Here is a 22,785-nt window from a genome sequence, read left to right on the forward strand (position 1 = left end):
CAGCAGACTAGATAAAGAGCCACAAAAGGGTTATAGGTATCATGGGAGGAGCCCCTACTTAAGCAAAATGATCCTATTCAAGTCAGAAACATTTAAGATAACAGTTTACTTCAAGGTTCAATCTGCTTTCTAAGGAAGTTTTTCCTTCCTAGACCATTTCCTTTTAAACTAGAATTAAAATCTCCTAGATCCATGATAATCTTTTTTTCTTTCAGAGTCTCAGAGGAGAAGAGCCTTGTGGCAAAAAAGCCCACATGAGAGAGGTAGTAAAGCACTCCAGGAAAGTGTGAAAGAAAAAGCTGACAGATTATTTATTTAGAATTTCATAGTGAAATTCATGTTGGGCTGGGAGTATAGGACAATGACAGAGCATTTGCCAGCATGTGTGAAGCCCTGCATTTGATACCAGGCACCAGAAAATATAGTAAAAATTCATGTTATTGGGTACAAGCTACATGACCTAAGATATCGTCTTTGACTAGATATATATTAGGTATATATAATTGGTTGTACTAAGTTATTTGTGAAAATGGGAGGTAATGGTAAGTGGGCAAAGACCCAATATTAATCCATGGATTCCTCTGAATTCGTTTACAACCAAAAAGCAATGTTTGGGGGCTGAGGTTGTGGCTCAGTGGTAGAGCGCTTGCCTACACATGTGAGGCACTAGGTTTGATCCCCAGCACCACATAAAAATAAACAACAATTTTTTTTAAAAAGCAATGTTTTTATATATATCACTGTAATTTTGTCAAAGTACAATAAAAATGTCTAAATTAAATGATTTTAATCAATTTTTTGAAAAAAAAAAAAAAAAAAAAAAGCTATGCTTCTAAACTGGAAAGTGTACCACATTTGAAGACTAGCCCTGCTTAACCTTTTAGCTCCCTACTCAAATTTTCTTGTTTATGTTTTAATAAGTTGTTTGGGAGCTTGTTAAAATGTAAATGTTGGAAGCAAGGACAGCAGTGAAATGGTAAAGAAGTCAATTCTGGTTCACAAGGAAATGGAATGAATTGTACTTCAAGTCTCAAACCACATAGGTTATTTTCTTAAGTTACATGTTAGAAGAGCCTAAAAAATAACCCTCAGCAACTTGATGATACCCTGCCTCAAAATAAAAAGAATGTAGCTCAGTGTCAGAGCATACCTGGGTTCAATTCCCAATATCAAAAAAAAAAAAAAAAAGTAAAAAGCCCTCATACACAAGACTAGAATAAGAATCAGTTGTTGCACATGGTAGCATGCAGCTATAGTCCCAGCTTCTCTGGAAGCTAAGACAGGAGAGAATCACTCAAACCCAGAAGCTGAAGATTAGCCTACGCAACATAGTGAAACAAAACAAAAACAAAAACAAAAACAAAAAACAAACAAACAAAAAAAGGGAATCATAAATCTTTAAAACAAAACAACAACAACAACAAAAAAACAGGGAATCATAAAAGCTTGTCATCCATTCCAGACTCTACTCATAACTAGTGTTTGATTACTTAAGACATCTAAGTTTCATCCCCAGGTTGGGCCTGAATTCCTCATCAATAGAAGATAAATAAGGTGATAGATATATTTGATGCTTTCAGTTCTAAATTTCTATTATCTTATGTTATCTCAGTTCATAGGTGAACACAAATATGCATTTTATACCAAATCTATTTTTATAATAACTTAAACAGGAACTATGGGTACATTATGTGTGCTTCACAGATCTATTTTTACCTAAATAATAGGTTCATTTAAAATTTTATTTTACTATTCCTCTCCCTTCTTTATCCTTTTCTCAGAGATCCATATATACACATATAAAAACCATATAAACCATATATACACATATAGAGATCCATATATATATATAAAAACTTTTATTACACCAAATAAAAGTCTTAGAATACAGACTCAGAAATGTTTACAAGTGAAACAAACACTATATCCCCAAAAGTATGTTTTCACAAGTGTGTTGTCACTCTAAATATGTTTCATCTTATTATCCTCATTATCCCCATTTTACCTCTACTCTTACAAGGAGTTATTTTAAAAATATATATATATATGGGGGAAGACAACCAAAGGCTTCTGTCTGTACTCTCATAACCAAACAGGTTTTCCCTAGAACTTCATTACTGCTAAGAAAACAGCTCCATAAGATACATACTACTTTCTCTGAAGTTACATGACTCTGAAGAGCACCCCAGAAGACCTCGAAGCATTGATCCATCATTGGCCAAGATATCAAAAAAAGTCATCTCATTCAAGATGTAAGGCATACTTCTCCAAGACCACTCTTTAGAATCTTATCTACTGGAGTTTTGCCTCCCTTTGCAAACTCTTGTGTCACCCTTTCTGGCTTTCCACTGTTTTTTTAACTGTTTAATTAAAGTGTATATAATTTACCCATGAGAAATTAAGATTTTTAAAAACAGAAAATTTCAGTACATAAAGAAATTTCTAAGGATATCAAGTTATAATACATTTCACTAACAGACAGAAGTCTTTATACTTACAGTTGGTACATATTCGGATGGAAATTTGTTTGTTGTATAGGATATCAGGAGGCATGTTTTACCAACAGCACCATCGCCCACAACAACGCACTTAATTGTCTGCATTGCGGAAATAGTTTTGTATCCACTTTAAATATTTCAAATTTGATGACCTACAAAAGATTAAAGATATTTGTTTTATTGATTTGTACTTTTATATTTATATGTATTTACATATATATACTTTCCCTCAACTAGCAACAAGTATATTCATAGAAACAGCACAATTACTACGGCTGAAAGATCCTAAAAAGAAAAATGGTGACTTGCTGAAAGTCACAATAACAAATAAGAGTCAATTTTCTGTTTCCATCCCTGGTAGTTTCAACTACTTAAGTGTTATTTTTTAAGAGTCCAATACAAAAATGAGCAGTATGTTTCTTTTTATAATGAAGGAGAAGAGGCTTCTATCAGAATCAGAACCCTGCAGTGTATCAGCTATTATTTTGTGAAACCTTTCCTTCAGTTGTATGTACACACATGTGCATTACGTATACCCCTATGCAAACTACACTGCCACACAAAGACCACTGCTTTAATGAACAGCTCATCTACTCAGCCTTAGAGCTATAGTTACTCAGGCTATAACCAACAAACAGCAGAGCACCACCACTAACACCAGAATATGTGAACAGCATGAACTGGACAAATATCCAAGTGATCCCTAGTCTCAGCAGCTACTGTAGCACCAGGTTGCATAGTTACTAGTTCAATATTCATGACATGAAGAATCCAAAATCTGCATTTCTAAGATTGCTCTAAAACATACTGACAGAATTACTTCAGCTTCATACTAATAGTCCTCCATTCTAAGAAGCTTCAATGACAGATTTGCCAAAGATTTATTGTATTTCATCAATACTGATACTTTCTGTCACATCTGTATCTCTAAAATCAGAATGTATCTTTATTGAGGACATCTTACAATTAATATCAGCCATTTTCCCCTCATATTTTGACATCTATGAAACTGGGATAAATGGAATCTTAGATTCAATGAAATACTTTAACTGTTTTCCTGGGAGAATTTTAAAAAAGAAAACACACTGTACACACCTAGATTTCAACATTAAAACCTATTTCAATTACAGCCCTGAAGGGGTTACAATTTTTGGCTAGAACTGCAACCCTATGGAATGAAAATAAAGACCCACCTAACTTTGAGTTCGAAATCAGGGCTATTTGCTTACAGAGCTCCCTTCATAATACTTAATCATGATGATTTACAAATGCCTATTAATATTTTTTAATATAGGTATATATTACTTCACACATCATGTATGAATATGACATAATGAATCCCACTATTAAGTATAAATATAATGAACCAATCAAAAAAATTTTAAAGATCCTGATCCCTAGCCTAAATCAGTAACTGGTTCAACTTAAAATTGTTCTCAAATAACAACCGTTATGGGTCTGGGGTTGTGGCTCAGTGGTACAGTGTCTGCCTAGGACAAGTGAGGCCCTAGGTTCGATCCTCAACACCACATAAAAATAAATAAAACAACTAATAAATAAAGGTTAAATTTCTTTAATTTTTTTAAAAACAGAGATAATGAAAACACTTACATAGCACTTACTAGATGCCATGCATGCACTCTTCTAAACACACTACACATACTCACACATTTCATCCTCCCAACATTCATATACAATATGATACTGTTATTACCCTACCCTACAGGTAAAAAGATGAGACATAGTTAAGTAATCAGGCCAAGGTTACTCAGCCAATAAGTGGTAGAATTGGGATTTAAACCCAAGAAGTCTGGCTCTAAAGTCTTTGCTCTTAAACATCATACCATACTTCCTCTCCTGAAAAGTAACATTAATAAAAACAAATATGATCACAGCTAGTGGAGTGGCAATTATATGGCTATGAGAGTTGCCAGCAATGCAAAGAAGGTGGCAAAAATAAAGAGGAAGAAGTAGGATCTAAGTTCATTTCCCCATTTCTTCACCCTACAGACAACTAGTGAATTTTTAATAGAAGTGTGTCAAACAAGAATAGAGAGTAAGAAAGATAGAGTAACCCACAAATCTTTCATTTCTTAGGCTTCCCAACCTGACAGCTCAGCAATTTGTTAGAAACTAATGTTATCTGTTACGAACAGCCTGGGTTCTAGAGTCAGACTGGCTCTACCATACTCTAGCTATGGGAGCTTAGGGGTTTTTGTTGTTTCTGTTGTTTACTGTTGTTGTGGTACTGGGAAATGAACCCAGAGTTTTATACGTACTAGGCAAGCATTTGACCACTGAGATACATCCCCAGCCCTTTTTTATTTTGAGACAGGGTCCCGCTAGATTGTTATAGCTGACTTCAAACTTGAATCCTTTTGCCTCAGCCTTCCAAGTAGTTGGGATCACAGGTGTGTACCACTGTGCCTAGCTTGCACAAATTATTTAACTTTTCTGTGGCTTAGCTTCCCCTTCTCTAAAAATGAAGACAGCAATACACACCATCTTCATAGGGTAAACTGAATACATAATACATGCAAATTTAAAACAGTGTCTACATACACTAAGAGTTTAGTAAATGTTAGTTATTAGTATTGACTGAGTAAAGGCAACCTTAAGTCAATATAAGGAGTTATAACGAACTCCTTAGAAAGGAATACAATTTTTCTCTTTTTTTTTTTTTTTTGGTGCCAAGAATTGAACTTAAGGGCACGTAACCACTGAGCCACATTCCCAGCATTTTTTTGTATTTTATTTAGAAACAGAGTCTCACCGAATTGATTAGGGCCTTGCTAAATTGCTGAGGCTGGCTTTGAACTCGTGATCCTTCTGCCTCAGCCTCCCAAGATGCTGGGATTACAGGCGTGCATTATGGCACCCTGTATAATTTCTTTTTATTTCCAGAATAATTATAGTACTCATGGTTCTTTTTTTAAGTTATTATTTTTATACCTTTATTTATTTTTATGTGGTGCTAAGAATCAAACCCAGTGCCTCACATGCTAGGTGAGACACGTGCTCTACCACTGAGCCACAACCCCAGCCCAGTACTCATACTTCTCACCAAATATATAATTGAATTTTGAGCTACCTACCATTACAAAGGGGGTCATTTCAGAATCAAGCTCGAATATAATTAAGACTATTCTGCAAAGCCCTTAGCAGGTATTAATAGTTATTTCATATACTAAAATGAGCACTTGCCTCACACAGGTGAGGCTCTGTGTTCGATTCTCAACACTACATATAAATAAATGAATAAAATAAAGGTCCAGGGCTGAGGTTGTGGCTCGATGGTAGAGCATGTGTCGCATACATGTGAAGCACTGGGTTCAGTTCTCAGCACCACATATAAGTAAATGAATAAAATAAAAGTCCACCAACAACTAAAAAGATATTTTAAAAAATTATAAAGATCCTTCAACAACTGAGAAATATTAAAAAACAAAACAAAACCCTTTAAAAAAATGATACCAGATGACCCACAAATTGTGGCCAGAAAAGACACTTTGCTTTTGCAATATATATACAATGACAGCTTCAACAGCTTTAGGGGAAACTAGGCCAGATATATTAGTATATCCCATGTTAACCTGTCAAAATAAGGTCAAATCACTATAGCAGGAAAAAAACGATTACCATTTGGCTATCCAATGTTCTAGTGACTTGGCTAGAACAGTTATTTTGCACCAATAATTAAACACTATACCTCTTTGATAATGATGTTCATTTGTATCATAACTTACAACTCGAATTGGGCAATTTACAGTACAAAAAATGATTCTGCCGATCATAAAAGGAAAAACATTGTGAAAGAGCATGTATCTTCCACTTTCTTTGCCAGTATTTATTCCTCCATCAGACAACCACACCAATATCCGTATCTTCTAGGTTGTTAACATTTTAAGAGTCTAATCACCCTTGAGAATCTCAAAGTTAAATCCCAAGAAGTTTTGTGGAGTCCATGCACTACACATTTAAAAAGGCTATGAACTCTCTCTTTAATTCATTATTACTGGCGAACACTCAAATAAACTCCACAATCAACAATTCCTGGGAAAAGGATTTGTATGGAAGAATGGGAGGATCCCAGCAACACATCCCAAGGTTCTCCTGGAACAAGGCACATACAATATATTGAAAGATTTGAGATTAAGTACTTACTAACAAGTGTTTTTTTGAAAATTTTATATTCTCTATCAGTATACCCCTTTTAAAACTATGTTAAGTATTAATAATAAGATCTCCCCAGACTGGTCCTGAACTTTTATTCTTCTTGCCTCAGTTTCTGTGCCCAGCTATGGGTTTTGTTATGGTACTGAGGACTGAACCTAAGGGCACGCTACCACTGAGCTACATCCCCAACTCTTTTTATTTTATTTGAGACTGGGTCTCATGAAATTGCACAGAGAATTCAAATTGGCTACAAATTTGCAATACTCTGCCTCAGTATCCCAATAGCTAGAATTATAGACATGTGCTACCACCCTGATAAAGTGTACTTTTTAAAAACATTTACTATATGATTCTTAAGAAACCACAAATGGGACAGGATTGTGGCTCAGTGGTAGAGCACTTGGCTAGCATGAGTGAGGCACTGGGTTCAATCCCCAGCACCACGTACAAATAAGCAAATAAAATAAAGGTATTGTGTCCATCTATAACTAAAAAAAAAAAATTTAAAAAAAAGAAACCACAAGTATCCAAACTAAAGATATATACTATGCACTCACATGTATGCAGATGTTGAATATTGTTGTTTAGTCTACATCACAGAATATATATAAAAAAATTAAATTAATATAGCTGACCTTATTTGTTTAACCAAGAATACGATATTGCTTAGAAAGTCCTAATGAAAGTCCTTAATGAACTAACTTTACCCCCAACATCTTACATATAAGAAAATTCTGGCCAAAACACAAGGATTAATGTTGCAAAGCTAGACAGCACCCAAATATCTTTTTTTTTTTAATATTTATTTTTTAGTTGTAGTTGGACACAATACCTTTATTTTATTTATTTATTTTAATGTGGTGCTGAGGATCAAACCCAGGGCCTCACATATGCTAGGCGAGCGCTCTATTGCTGAGCCACAGCCTCAGCCCAGCACCCAAGTATCTTGACATTCTTTTCCAACTTTTTTAGACTGCAAACACAGAACAGGCCTCAGAAAGATAGTTACAATTTATTTTCAGAATACACAATAAACAATCTTAGAAAACTTTGGCATCCCTTCAAAAAGTCAAAGAAAAAACATCCCTGCTCAAAGCATCTGTCCTAATAAAAATCCAAAAGAAACTTTTCAATAATAAATATATCCATTTCAACTTGAAAACTCAACTAAAATTGGAATTCTATAAGATATTTTTTAGTAAAAAGTAGATAATTTAGAAAGCTAAAGCAGGAGGACTGCAAGTTCAAAGGCTCAAAAACTTAGTGAGACCCTGTCTCAAAAATAAAATAAAATTAAAAGGACTAAGAATGAAGCTCAGTGGTAAAGCACTCCTGGGTTCAATCCCCCCTCCAAAAAAATAAGTAGATAACGTTGTGCTAGAAAATATAGTCCTGATGGGTCTCTTGTACCCCTATAGTTACATCTTGCTGGTAAGCCAAAAATTTAAGTTCCCCTTTTACCCAGGGAATTCCACAGAGCTGTGTCTTGGGACTAAGAGAAGTAACACAGAGATTAACATCATGCTACATACTATGCCTTAAGTAATAAACTTCTTTGTCTATGACCCACAAGTCTCCTGTCTTATGCAAACATCCATAAAACAGTACACAGCTAATGCATTAACTCCTAAGTAGGGTTAAAAAAAAAAAAATTCCAGACCATGTTCACGTGTTTGACTAAGATTTGTGAGAAATAATTTGTTAAAAGAGTTTATGTTTTCAAAATATATATATATCAATTATATAGCAATTAGATAGTTTCTTAGCATAATTATTAAAATTAATGCAATGTAATAATGTCCAGTCTTACATATTTTATTCATTACCCTAACTTTTCTTTATAAAATATGTTCCTTAAAAATTTTTTTAATTATTTTCTACCATCTTCTCTCATTTCTAGGCCAGTCAGAACATCTCTAAGAATTAAATAGTTTTCTTTTGTTTATGTTTCATCTATTCTAACAAGGAAGAAATTAATAAAGACCCAATCCTGCCATCAAGAAAGGTAGGAGCCGAGCATGGTGACACATGCCTATAATCCCAGCAGCTCAGGAGGCTGAGGCAGGAGGATGGAAAGTTCAAAGCCAGCCTCAGCAACTTAGCAAGGCCCTCAGCAACTGGTGAGACCCTGTCTCTAAATAAGATATTAAAGAAGGCTGGATGTGGCTCAATTGTTACACCAAAGTCCAAAGTCAGCCTCAACTATTTAGAAAGCCCCTGTCTCAAAATGAAAAATAGAAAAGAGCTGTGGATGTGGTTTAGTGCCCTGGGTTCAAGCCCCAGTGCTCCAACCACAAAAAAAAAAAAACCCAGCTAGGTTTAACCTGATTTAAACATTACACAATACATATACAAGGCATCACATAAACATGTACAAGTTTTATGTTTTAACACATCAGTTAACAACAAATTTAGTTTTGGGGGCTGGGGTTATGGCTTAGTGGTAGAGTGCTTGCCTAGCACGCATGAGGCCCTGGGTTCGATCCTCACCACATAAATATAAAATGAAGATATTGTGTCCACCTAAATAAAACTAAATAATATTTTTTTTAAAAAATTAGTTTTAAATTTTAAACAGTTGTAAGCAAAGTGGCTTCTCACAGTGAACACATAAAAAGAAATGAAACAATTACAAACATTAAATAAAACAATATTTAACTTGTTTTACTTTAAATTAGCAAGACTAGCCAAACACAGTAGCACACACCTGTAATCTCAGCAACTCAGGAAGCTAAAGCAGGAAGAACCCAAATTCAAGGCCAGTCTCAGAAACTTAGCAAGGACCTAGGCAACTTTGCAAGACCCTGTCTCAAAAGATAAAAAGGGATGGGAATGTGATTCATTTATTAAGCGCCTCTGGGTTCAATCCCCAGCACCAAAATAACAACAAAACAATAATAAATTAACAACATTAATCAACTTAATTTTTCAAAATAATCAAATCTCATTTTGATTTCTATCCTTAAATAGTTGTAACTTCATTTTCTCCCCAAACACTCCATTTATTCACTCTTAATATTGAATCATTATAGAAATTTAAGGGACAAGGTCTCCATGGCACAGAGTCCTACTGCTGTTTTTTTTCCTTGCTTTTGACATGAGACTGGTGAATATGTGAAAAATTGGTAGCTATTTTACCAATAGTCAAATCTGAGGTAGACTAGAACAGAAATATTAGTAACATGGGCTATATCATCTTTTGATTGTTGGAACAGATACTGGGATTTATTCCCCCTCCCCTCTAACCCATTTTGTCCCACTGTCCAAGATATCATATTTGCCCACTGTCCCTTTTTACTGGGCAGTTTATATATGTAAAAGACAATAATGTCCCATTGTCTTTTTATAGGACAATGTCTTTTTAAGATAGGATTTTGTAAATTGCCCACGCTGGGATCTTCCTGCCTCTCAAATAGCTGGCATTATTGGCATGCACCATTGCGCACAACTCATCTTACTTTATACTATCTTTCTACCCAAAAATCTCACCTTCCGTCGCAATGGTCTGACCTCCTGGTATGATCGAAATGTTTTGGGTCCCTTTAAAATTAATGAAACCTATCCCTGTGGTGATAGTTATTAGGAAACAGGGTCTTTTGGAAGGCAATTAAGTCTTAATTGGTGAATGGGATCAGTGAAAAGGCACCATCTAAGTACCAAAAAGCCATCAACCACCAGAAATGAAATCTGTTGGTGCCTTGATCTTGGACATCCCAGCCTCTAGACTTGTGAGATAAATTTCAGTTGTTTACCCAGTCCATGGTATTTTGCTATAGCAGCCAGAGCAGATTAAGACAGCTCTCAAGACAAGGCCTTTCTTAACTTTCAAAACTCCTATCACATCCTCATCTCCCCATCTTCACTCTCATGTTCTCGCCACTTAGGTTTTTGTTTTGTTTTCTTATGTACTCAAACATGCCAGTCTCTGTCCTGCCTTTGGTCTTTAACAACAGTACTCCTTCCCATTGTTCCTGAAGCTGTTGACTTCCAACCTTTCAAATCTCAGCTCAAATCACCACTTGTCCTCACAAAGTCCTCCCCTGAATATACTATGTGAGTAACAACTTCCTCCCTCCTTACACTGTATCATATTACCCTGTTTATTTCCTCTACAGTTTGGTCATAATCTATAATTATCTTGTTTATTTGTAATATTGCAGTAAAGAAGACAGATCTTTAAAATAAGGACATTTCCAAAAAGGCAAAAAGACTTGTTTTATGCCCCGAAAAACAGTACAATACCAGCCACATAGCAGTCACTCCAGTGAATAAATTAATCACATGAGTACTATCATGTTATTTCTTATTCATATGTGATTGCCTTTATTCTAACAGATTTTAAGCTCTCTGGGGGTAGTACTAGGCTTATATTTCTTTATCTCCCTCCCAAGGCTTCTAACATAATATTGAGCCATATATTAAAAGGAAAAAATTAAATTTTAAAAATTTATTTAAAACATTGTTGACTAAATAATAATATGGGAGGGAAGCATGAGCTTTTCAAACTTTTTTTATGGGGGGGGGGGGAGGGCCAGGGGTACCGGGGACTGAACTCAGGGGCATTTGACCACTGAGTCACATCCCCAGTTCTACTTTTATTTTATTTAGAGACAGGGTCTTACTGAGTTGTTAAGCACCTCACCATTGCTGAGGATGGCTTTGAACTTGTGATCCTCCTATCTCAGCCTCCCAAGCCACTGGGATTACAGGCATGTGCCACTGTGCCCAGCCTCAAACATAATTTTGAAAAGCAAACAAACCTAAGTTCCAATCTCAGCTCCACTTTACATGTGTGATCCTGGCAAGTTACTTCACTTCTATACCTTAATTTTCTCATCTACAAAATAAATCTGATTCACAAAACTACTATGAGGCAACTAAAATGAGGTAACCAATACACCACCCAGCAGTGAGTAAATAATTAATATGGCACTTTACTGTTATTCCCAGTTAAAACAAATAAACCAAATGGCCCTACTGTAAAGATCAGAATTATTGCTGTTAAGTCAGGTGCAGTGGTACACACCTGTAATCCCAGCAATTTGGGGCGCTGAAGCAGGAAGATCACAATTCTGAGGCCAGCATCAGCAAATTAGGGAGACCCTGTCTCAAAATAAAAAAAAAATTTTAAAAGGGCTGTGGACATAGCTCAGTAATAAAGTGCTCCTGGTTTCAATTCCCAGTACCTCCCCACACCAAAAAAAAGAAAAGAAAAGAAAGAAAGAAAAAACTACTTAAGCAAAAGCATCCAAACACTATAAATAAGAGGGAACTCAAGTATCCTTGCTTCTACTTGAAAGGGTATTTTGCTAATTTGATCAATCCTTTCAGAAATCTCATTCTAATCTCAAAGAGCAGTTTTAACTGAATGTAACATTTATTAATCAAAATGTTACAGAATAGAACCCACCTCTATTTTAAGAAGAGACAATATTACTTAATCAAATTAAAGTCAGCATATTATAGCAATGCATATCCACATTTATAGCAACACAATTCACAATAGTCAAACACAGAAACAGCCTAAGTGTCCATCAACAGATGAATGGATAAAGAAAATATGGTATATATAAACATGGAGTTTTATTTAGTCATAAAAAAATAAAATTGTGTCATTTGCAGGAGATGGATGAAACTTGAGAACATGACATTAAGCAAAATAAGTCAAACTCAAAAAGTCAAGGGTCATATGTATTTTCTTATGTGGAAGCTAGACAGGAAAAACAAAAAGAAAGGTAGAGGTAGATCTCATGAAAATCAAAGGGAGATCAACAGAGTAGAAGTAAGGAATCAGAGGCAGAGAAGGAGAGAGAGAAAGGGGAAATACTGGGGAATGACACTGGACAAAATATGTTGTTATACTGCATGTATATACGAATATGTAACAATGAGCCCCCATTACTTATAAATTATAATTTAGCAACAAAAATTTTAGAAAAAAATTAATATTACTTAATCATACAACAAATATTTAACAAGCCTATAATATACCAATGGCCCTACTGAAAAGATCAGAACTATAATAAGACAATAATTAGAATAGCAGCAAACAGCATAAGCTTTCAGACCAGTCAGCCCTGCAGCTCATATTCCCATTCTTGCGTGACTCTGGGCAATCTTCATCTCTCCATTTGTGAAAAGAAACAGTAATACTAGCATCATAGGTTGTTTTAAGAATCAACTAGCGGGGCTGGGGATGTGGCTCAAGTGGTAGCGCGCTCGCCTGGCATGCGTGCGGCCCGGGTTCGATCCTCAGAACCACATACAAACAAAGATGTTGTGCCCGCCGATAATTAAAATAAATAAATAAATATTTAAAAAAAAAAAAAAAAAAAGAATCAACTAGCTTACTCCATATACACTAGCATATGAGTTCCTATTACCCTTATATAATAATCCAGATAAGCAGCCAATTTAGAATCTTGTCTAGGGAATCAACTATAGGAGGCTATATTCTATATTGCATTAAAGTCAAAGCCTATTGTGCAACCCTGAAAATAAAATAAAAGCACTATCAAAGTATGTAACTTTGAGAGAGATTAAGGTAAGATTTTTCCCTCAAAATATGGCCTAGGGGCTGGGGATGTGGCTCAGTGGTGTAGTGCTTGCCTAGCATACATGAGGCCCTGGATTCAATTCTTAGCATCACAAAAAAAAAAAAAAAAAACACCAGAAAGAGAAGATTAGGACAGACAGGCAGAAGACCATGTAAAAACATTCAAAGTTAGCAATGTTTAAGCCAAGGAGAGAGGCACTCATAAGAAATTAACCCTACCAACACCTTCATCTCAGACTTCTAGCCTCCAGAACTATAAGGAAACAAATGTGTATGTTTAAATCATCCAGTCTGTGGTATTCTGTCAAGATAGCTCCAGCAAACTAATAAAGTACCAACATGGAATATCTCTAAATATTAAGTTTTTAAAAACAGGTACAAGGGCTGGGGTTGTGGCTCAGTTGGTACAGCGCTTGCCTAGCACATGTGAGGCACTGGGTTCAATCCTCAGCACCACATTAAAAAATAAAATAAAGGTACTGTGACCATCTACTATAAAAAATATTAAAAAAAAAAAAAAAAACCAGGTATAGAACAATGCGTGTAACATGCCGGTTTATTTGTGTTTTTTCTTATGTAAAGGATATACACATACTACAGATGTAGGGACCACCTGAAAAGACATGAAAGAAACTGGTAAGAAGGGCTGCTTCTAGGGAGGGGATATAGGTGTCTGGAATAAGTAGTCTCATTTTCTATCATGTTCTCATTAGTACTGAAGTTTTCACCATGTGCATGTAGTAGCTAATTTTAAAAAACAAAACTATGGGGGCTGGGGTTATGGTTCAGCGGTAGAGCACTCACCTAGCACCTGCAAGACCCTAAGTTCAATCCTCAGCACCACATAAAAATAAATAAATAAAATAAAGGCATTGTGTCCAACTACACCTAAAAAATAAATATTTTTTTAAAAAACCTACGTACTAAAATCAAAGGATCTACAAAACATATTCAACAATTAAAAAAAAAAATCCACCAGCAAATCTGAGGTCTAACAACTAACAAGTACTGAAAAACCAAAATCACCAAAATCCTTCATCTATTCATTATCTCAGGCCACTTTTTAAAAATGGCCTGCATGTATATTCAAAGTGTCATAAAAAATATTCACATCATTTGTCTAAGTCCATTTCAAACCATGTATCCAAAAGGAAGAAAACACTTCATCAACAATGTGAAGGCATGGCTGTACAGGTCTGTAATCCCAGCAACTTGGGAGGCTGAAACAGGAGGACTGCAAATTCCAAGCTAGCCTAGGCAACTTAGCAAGACTCTGCCTCAAAATAAAAATAAATTTTAAAAAGGGATGGGGGTCTGGGGTGGTGGCTCAGCAGTAGAGCTCTCACCTAGCACATGCAAGACGCTGGGTTTGATCCTCAGCACCACATAAAAATAAATAAAAATAAAGGTATTGTGTCCAACTACAACTAAAAAAATATTTAAAAAAAAAAAAAAGGAGGGGGATGGGAATGTAGCTCAATGGGAGAGTGTCCCTGGGTTCAATCCCCAATGGGGAGAGGGGTGTAAAAACAAATTAATAGTAGGTATGTCTATTAGTTAAAAAAAAAAAAAAAAAAGACCCTCAAGCACCTAAAAGACCTTCTCCAATCAGGATATAAGTTAGGACCTAAAACATGTTACAACAGGCTTCTGTTCTTCTATTAACCAAAAAAAAAAGGCAGCAAAACATCTTAGGTGCCCATTATAGTGATACACTGGGTAAGATAGAAACTATGCCTTCAAACATTTCAATAATTTACTGAATGCTTATACTGTGCCAAACACTATGCTAGGATATTGAACATACATCATCTTATACACTTTTCTAGTTATAAATATAAAAGGCTAACAATTGTAGTCTCCAACTGCTACAAATTTACACTATAAATAAGTGCCATAGGTGTTCATAGGAGTAGTAAATATGGGGCCGAATGTGGTGGCACACGCCTATAATCCCTGCAGCTCAGGAAGCTGAGGCAGGAGGATCACCAGTTTGAAGCCAGCCTCAGAAACTTGGACAGATCCTAAGCAACTTAGCAAGACCCTTTCTCAAAACAAAACATTGAAAGGGCTGGGGATGTGGCTCTGTGGTTAAGCACGCCTGGTTCAACCCCTGCCCCCTCTCCCAAAAAAAGATAGCAGCAAATGTGGAGAGCCAGCAGGCATGGTGGCACACACCTATAATCCCAGCAATTCAAGGACAGTAATTTAGTAAGGCCCTAAGCAATTAATTTAGTGAGACCATGTCTCAAAATTAAAAAGAAAAGTGGGGGGTATAGTTCAGTGGTAAAGCACCTCTGGGTTCAATCCCCAATTAAAAATATTTTTTTTAAAGTAGCAAATACATAACAGTGGTCTACAAAGTAAGAATAAGTCTCTAATTAGATGAAATATCAGGAGATAGGATTCCAAAGTGAGAAACAACAACAAAAATATCACACCTGAATAAGTCCAAGTCACAAAGAGGCTGAAAGCCAGGCAAGAAGAGATTTAACCTGGGTGAGGTACAGTGAGCTACCATTTCTTTTATATCCATCAACAACAGGGTTTTTTGTTTGTTTGACTGTTTTTAAGGAGTACCAATACCGTATTTGTATCCCCAGGTGAACTATCAAAGAAAATCAGATAGTCAGAAAACTTAGTTAAAGTACTGTAATACTACACAAGAGGCTAAAGTAGGAGGATCTCAAGCTCAAAGTTAACCTGGACAACTTAGCAAGACCTCATCTCAAAATAAAATAAAAAAGCACTGGGTATGTGGCTCAGTGGTAAAGGGCCCTGGGTTCAATCCCCAGTACCACAAAAAAAAATGTTAATTTTTAAATTTTGATCAGGTTGTGGAGGCTTTGTATAAAGGGGGGCAAATCTGAAGAACTGTTTTTGTTTCTTGCTGTACTGGGGATGAAACTCAAAAAATAAAAAGGGCTAGGGATGTAGGTCATTAGGAGACCACCCCTGGGTTCCATCCCCAGTACCACCAAAAAGAAAAATGAAAAGACCACTTGGCAGGGACTAGGGATGCAGCTTGGTGATAAACTGACTGCCTACCATGCATGAGACCCCGGTTTCAATCGCAACACTGCAAAATCTTAATAATAAATACATATCATTCAAAAAAGAATAACAAGAAATGCTGTAACATTTGCTTTGAAGGCTGCATCAGTAGGCACAGGTATTTCAGCTTGATGACACAGAAAATTAACAATATGTTTTACCTAAAAACTTTAAAAACTCAAGAGAAACAAAGAGTGGCAAAGAGTGAAAAATAACCAATACATGTTGGCAACAAACTGGGCTTTTCAAGCATACTTTGAAACTAAGAACACCACCATGCAGATTTCTACCTTGACTATCAACTGTTTCTTCAAATATTAAACACATTTGGTAACTAAGCTCCTATAATGGTTCTATAAATAGATTATGGACTACAATTGCTTAAAGTCTATTTTTAAGGAACATCTTACAAAATTAAGTTTAATACTGTCATTGATTGAAAGTGATTACAGCTGTTCCTGCTTCCTGTCATATTCTTGCCTGAATGGCTGTCACATCCTCTACGGATCTTTGCTGGTATGCCATTTTTAGAGTGAGAACTCCTCTGCCTACCCTATTTTAAAATGCAACCCAAGTTCTACTAGACCCTCAACACTTTACAACACTTTACTCCATGAGCATCTCTATACTGCTGAGTGAATACACAATTCTACTGCCTTTTTTTTTTTTTTTTTGTGGTGGTGATATGGGGGATTGAACCCAGAGGCACTGCAATCTACCACTGATCTATATGCCCAGCCCCTTTTTATTTATTTACTTATTTTATATTTTTAGTTATAGATAGACACAATACCTTTATTTATTTATTTTTATGGTACTGAGGATAAAACCAGTGCCTCACACATGTTAGGCAAGCACTCTACCACTGAATCATAACCCCAGCTCCCAGCCCTTTTAAGACAGGGTCACTCTCAGTTGCCCAAGCTGGCCTCAAATCTGCAATCTTCTTGCCTCAGCCTCCATCCAGATAGCTGAAAATACAGGTGTGCACCACCCACCATACCCAGATCTACTGACTGGTTTTTGTTTGTTTGTTTGTTTTTTCTTTTTTTGTACCAGGGATTGAACTCAGGGGTACTCGACAACTGAGCCACATTCTCAGCCCTATTTTATGTTTTACTTGGAAACAGTATCTCACTGACTTGCTTAGAGCCTCACCATTGCTGAAGCTAACTTTGAACTCCTGTCTCAGCCTCCCCAGCTGCTGGGATTACAGGAGTATGCCACAGATCCACTTCTTTTTTTTTTTTTTTTAGTTGTTAACAGACCTTTATTTTATTTATTTATTTATATGAGGTGCTGAGAACCGAACCCAGTGTCTCACACATGCCAGGCAAGTGCACTAATGCTGAGCCCCAGCCCCCGCCCAATACAGATCTACTTTTAAATGGGCAAAAACAGAACAAAAACCTTTCCTTAGAAAAGCAGCATCCCAAAAAAGTACACATGCACCACACTGTGCCTGCAACTGTATCAGAGTCAAATCCTTAATGTAAACAATCCTATACTCCTTGGTTTTGGATTAAAATATGCCTCTAATTCTGAACAACTCATTTAGATTTTTTTTACTCTGGTACTGACAATTGAACCCTGGGAGCACTCAATCACTGAACTACATTCTCAGTTCTTTTTTTTTTAAATTAGTTATTGATGGACCTTTATTCATTTATTCGTTTATATGTGATGTTGAAAATCAAACTCAGTGCCTCACACATGCTAGGGAAGCGCACTACCACTGAGCCACAACCCCAGCACATTCTCAGTTCTTTTTAATTTTTTATTTTGAGACATGGTCTTGCTAAACTGCCAAGGTTAAACTTGCCATCTTCCTGCCTCACTCTCCTGAGTTCTTGGAATTACAAATGTGCACCACCACACCAAGTTCTTTTAGATTTAAAATCAATTAAAGGGGGCTGGGGATGTGGCTCAAGCGGTAGCGAGGTTGCCTGGCATGCATGCGGCCCGGGGTTCGATACTCAGCACCACATACAAACAAAGAAGTTGTGTCCACCGAAAACTAAAAAATAAATATTAAAAAATTCTCTCTCTCAAAAATAAAATTTAAAAAAATAATAATAAAATAAAATAAATTAAAGCACATAATGTTAAGGAATCACATAACTGCAAATAATTATCTCCAGAATTTAAAAGTCGCTTCTACCAGGCACAGTGGCATATATCTAATCCCAGTGATTCAGGAGACTAAGGCAGGAAGATCACAAATTTAAGCCTGGCCTCAGCGACTTAGCAATACCCTGTCTCAAAATAAGAAATAAAAAGACTGGGGATGTAACTCAGTGGCAGAGTGCCCCCTGGGTTCAATCCTCAGAACCGCAAAAGGAAAATTTTTTAAAAAAAGGTAAACTTTTAAAGAAATAGGATAAGGAATAGGGATGTGGCTCAGTGGTAGAGCACTTGCCTAGCGTGGGCAAGACCCCAGGGTCAATCTCTAGCATCATAAAAATCAAATAAAAATAAAGAAATAGAGTAACCCAAACCAAGTTCCTAGTCCCAACCCTTATAAAGTTCCCCATTCCATCTCTCTTGAATAACTGGTAACAGCAATATAATATGTGAAATAACTGTTCTGTTCATGGTTGTGATTTAACTAGAACCAAGGACACCTGTTAAGGATAATATATCATCACTTCCATGTAATATATACGAGGGAGGGAAGTCAATCTAAAAGATGAGGACTTGACTTTTTCAGGATGGAATAAGGGGATTTGGGGCAGTATGTTAAAGGAAAAACAGCAAAACTATATACCACATTATAAAATACAAAGAAAGGGCTGGGGATGTGGCTCAAGCGGTAGTGCGTTCGCCTGGCATGCGTGTGGCACCACATACAAACAAAGATGTTGTGTCTGCCAAAAACTAAAAAATAAATATTTAAAAAATTCTCTTTCTTTAAAAAAATAATAAAAAATAAAATAAAATACAAAGAATTATGTCATACCACAAGATCCTAAAAAAAATTACATATGTGAACAATTACTAGGAAAATTTTTAGAGCAAAAATATAAAACAAATTATTTGAATCACAAATGGAACAGCTAATTATAGAACTTTCAGAATGTTAAAATATTGGCTTTGAAGTACTGTAAACTTTGCAGAATACTAGAAAACAAATTACTCAAACTAGGACCAATGACCCAAGAAGAGAAGAAATTGGAGACAATGACTCCATTTCAAAATTTCCTTTGCAGCCAGTGGACAATCAATTCTTCAGTCCCAATACTGGTCTCCCTTCTAACACACCTTGCCTAATTTTAACTTGAGATGAAGCTACACCCCAAAGATCTCTTTCATATATATCAGGTTCGGTTCCATCTCAAGAAAGTCCAAACTAAAGTACTTGTACAATTCTTCTGTGAGGTTTAAGCCAAAGCAATAATAAATCCTGTGTGTCTCTACCATTCACCTGTATTAGAAACTTAAGGGAAATTTTATTTCTACTTTTCTACTCATAGCAAACATTAATTGACACCCCCAACAGCCTTGGATGTAATGGAGATTACTAATCCACCATTTTCTCAAAACTTTAAATTTTTCCATGGTAGGGGCTGGGGATGTGGCTCAAGCAGCAGCACGCTTGCCTGGCATGCGCGGAGCACTGGGTTCGATCCTCAGCACCACATAAAAATAAAATAAAGATGTTGTGTCCACCGAAAACTAAAAAATAAATATTAAAAAAAATTCTCTCTCTTTAAAAAAATAAAAAAAAATCCATGGGTAAGAAAAAAAACTTCACCAAACAAGCATAAGAAATACCAAGCTAAACAGATTCCCTGATGATCTAACTTCTCTGAATTTTTAATAAACTTACATACATTATGAATTCCAAGATCAGGATATAATAAGTAGAATTTCTAATTTATTTGACACCCAAACCCATAGAAACATCTTTTAGGTATTATGAAATACACTAAACACAGGCACTATTCTAACAATTAAAATTATCCCCTACCTCCATATTTAGAAATTTACAAACTATTACAATGATTGAACATTCCCTTTTGCCCTATAATGAACAGAGCAAATAAATAACATAACCCAAAATAATTCATACATTTCCTAGCTTACATTTTAGGAATATATTTGTATACTCTGTGAAACAAAGGAAGATATTAGACATTGTTTAAATCCTAGCCCTGATATTAACAGAAAATATCCATTTATTTCAAGTTATCTGATAAATAAAAATTTACATTTTAAAATATAATAATGTATTTTAAAATCTTACTTTTGGGGTTGGGGATATGGATCAATGTGTTTGCCTACCATGCACACAACCCTGGGTTCAATCCCCAGCACCACAAAATATAAAAATAATCTGTTAATCTTAAACCCTACAATAGAAGTATGTTTTTTCTGGAAAAAAAAAATAAGTGATACATAGATGGTTCAATTTCAGAAGAGCTCTAAAACAGAGCTCCTCTCAAAGCATTCAGCTAGTAAAACAAGTACTAGTAGTTATAGTAATTATATTATGATGAAAGTATATGAAACAGGGTTGGGGGGGGTTGGGGGGGCGGGGTAGTTTACCAGAGATTGAACCCAGGGGTGCTCAACCAATGAGCTACATCCCCAGCCCTTTTTATACTTTATTTAGAGAAAAGTTCTCACTAAGTTGCTGAGGCTGGCTTTGAACTCAAGTTCCTTCTGATCCCGATGAGATTATAGGCATGTGCTACCACACCAAGTCCAGATATTATTCTTCAAAAAAAAAAAAAGTATTCTTTTAATTTTCCTACTCTTCTTCATCTGCTTTTAACAGATTAAAAAACAAACCAAAAATATTACAAATAAACTGCCTACTAAGAGAACAAATGGGGGGGCCGGGGTTCAGCGGTAGAGCACTCCCCTAGCATATGCGTACCCTGGGTTCGATCCTCAGCACTGCATAAGAATAAATAAAGGTATTGTGTCCAACTACAACTAAAAAATAAATACTTTTAAAAATTCTTTAAAAAAAAAAAACAGACAAAGGGACTGAGCTTAAATATTGCTTATTCTTCTAAATTTATGTTCTTCTCACACTCATTTTAGCACTAATACAGTATTCCTTTATTCCACCACAACTTCTTCCTCTGATTTCACTTGTTCTTCCTTTGAACTGTTCTCTGACAGCTTTTCTCTTTTCAGTAACAAATACTGATAATCTCTTCACTGAAAGGATAGCTTTATAGCTAACAATATAATAGATGGATTCAGACTGCCACCTGGGAGGAAGAGGATGGACACAGGTGTGCCTGAGATACTGATCCCCCAGCTCTCCTGGCATACTGAGTCTCCTCTGACCAGCAAGAACAGCCTCTCTATTTACCCTAGGGTGGCATACAGATACCCTTCTATGGCTACTTTGATTTGAAAAGGGTTGGGAAGCATTACTCTAGAGCATATACTGCACAAAAATAATGCTGGTGAATTTCTCCTACACCCAATAGTTTAAGAAAAAGGAAACATATTAGGGAAATAAATTCAATGTATTCCTTGAAGAATAGCAATAATTTTTCAGGATGGCAGCTTAAGTATTAGTTATTAACATTTCTCCCCTGAGATTAGAGATGTGGCTTATTTTTACTTCATTTATTTATTTTGGTACTGGAGATTGAACCCAGGGGTGCTCTCCCACTGCACTGAACTACATCCCTAGCCCTTTTTTGAGACAAGGTCTTGAACACTAAGCAAACTTTCGATCTTCCTGCCTCAGTCTCCCAAGCAGCTGGAATGGGCTTAGAGCATAGCACCACTATGTACAGCTAGTTATGATTTATTTTAACAAAGAAACCAGAAAATACTTTTCAAGTTGGACCACCTAAATGCCAACTTTGTATTTCACCTCTAAGCTTTCATAACCAATATGAATTATCCTGATCATAAACTTAGACCATTCCTCAACCAGAGCAACTGGTTTTCAATAAAATGTCATTTAAGTTCAAAAGTAAATTCATAAGCTAAACTAGAACTTATGATTATTACTAAGGGAAGCAATAGCACTTTAATAACTTCAAACAATTCACTAGTTCCTCATAAGGAACACAGACAAGGAGGTGATTCTACACCATAAGCAAGAAAGCATAATTCCTTTAAATGCCAAACAGAGCTGGGCACAAAGGCAGGAGGAGCCCCAGCCCCAGCATGTTTTTTTTTTTTTTTTAATTTGATCTTTTTTTAGTTGTTAATAGACCTTTATTTCATTTATTTATTTATATGTGATGCTGAGTATTGAACCTCACACATGCCAGGCAAGTGCACTACTGCTGATCCCTAGTCCCCGTGTATTAAGTTTTGAAGCATTCTTTTCGAAACTGGAACTGCTATGGTGATGTTGTAAGGTATTTCAGAAACAATGTTGGGTGCATTATTTTTTCCCCTCTACTGAAGGATAGCCAGGTTTCTTTTAGGCCATGTAAGAATTGCAAGGATTTTAATTTGAAAATGAATCTGAAGCCTGTTTGGCTTTTAAAGGAATTATGCTTGCCTTTTTTTTTTTTG

The 22,785-nt window shown here is 35.9% G+C and overlaps 1 protein-coding gene across 4 annotated transcripts in view; it reads right to left on the reverse strand.

The window, feature by feature from the left end:
• The window catches only part of Cdc42 (cell division cycle 42), a 39,730-nt gene that overhangs the window by 11,152 nt on the left and 5,793 nt on the right, over positions 1 to 22,785 (reverse strand). For 2 of the 4 annotated variants that reach the window (XM_058571070.1, XM_058571071.1), the window contains exons 2-4: positions 11,701 to 11,777; positions 9,382 to 9,478; positions 2,499 to 2,650 (exon numbers count right to left, since the gene is read on the reverse strand). In XM_058571070.1, coding sequence (XP_058427053.1) covers positions 2,499 to 2,603 — 105 coding nt within the window. In that variant the 5' untranslated portion in view covers positions 2,604 to 2,650; positions 9,382 to 9,478; positions 11,701 to 11,777. The remainder of the gene's footprint in view (positions 1 to 2,498; positions 2,651 to 9,381; positions 9,479 to 11,700; positions 11,778 to 22,785) is intronic. The other 2 variants (XM_058571072.1, XM_046468664.2) reach the window with 2 other exon arrangements.

This window comes from Marmota monax, unplaced genomic scaffold, assembly GCF_021218885.2.
Source record: "Marmota monax isolate L192 unplaced genomic scaffold, Marmota_monax_Labrador192_F-V1.1 WCK01_AAM20220418_F8-fsc00008, whole genome shotgun sequence".
NCBI classification, from domain to species: domain Eukaryota; kingdom Metazoa; phylum Chordata; class Mammalia; order Rodentia; family Sciuridae; genus Marmota; species Marmota monax.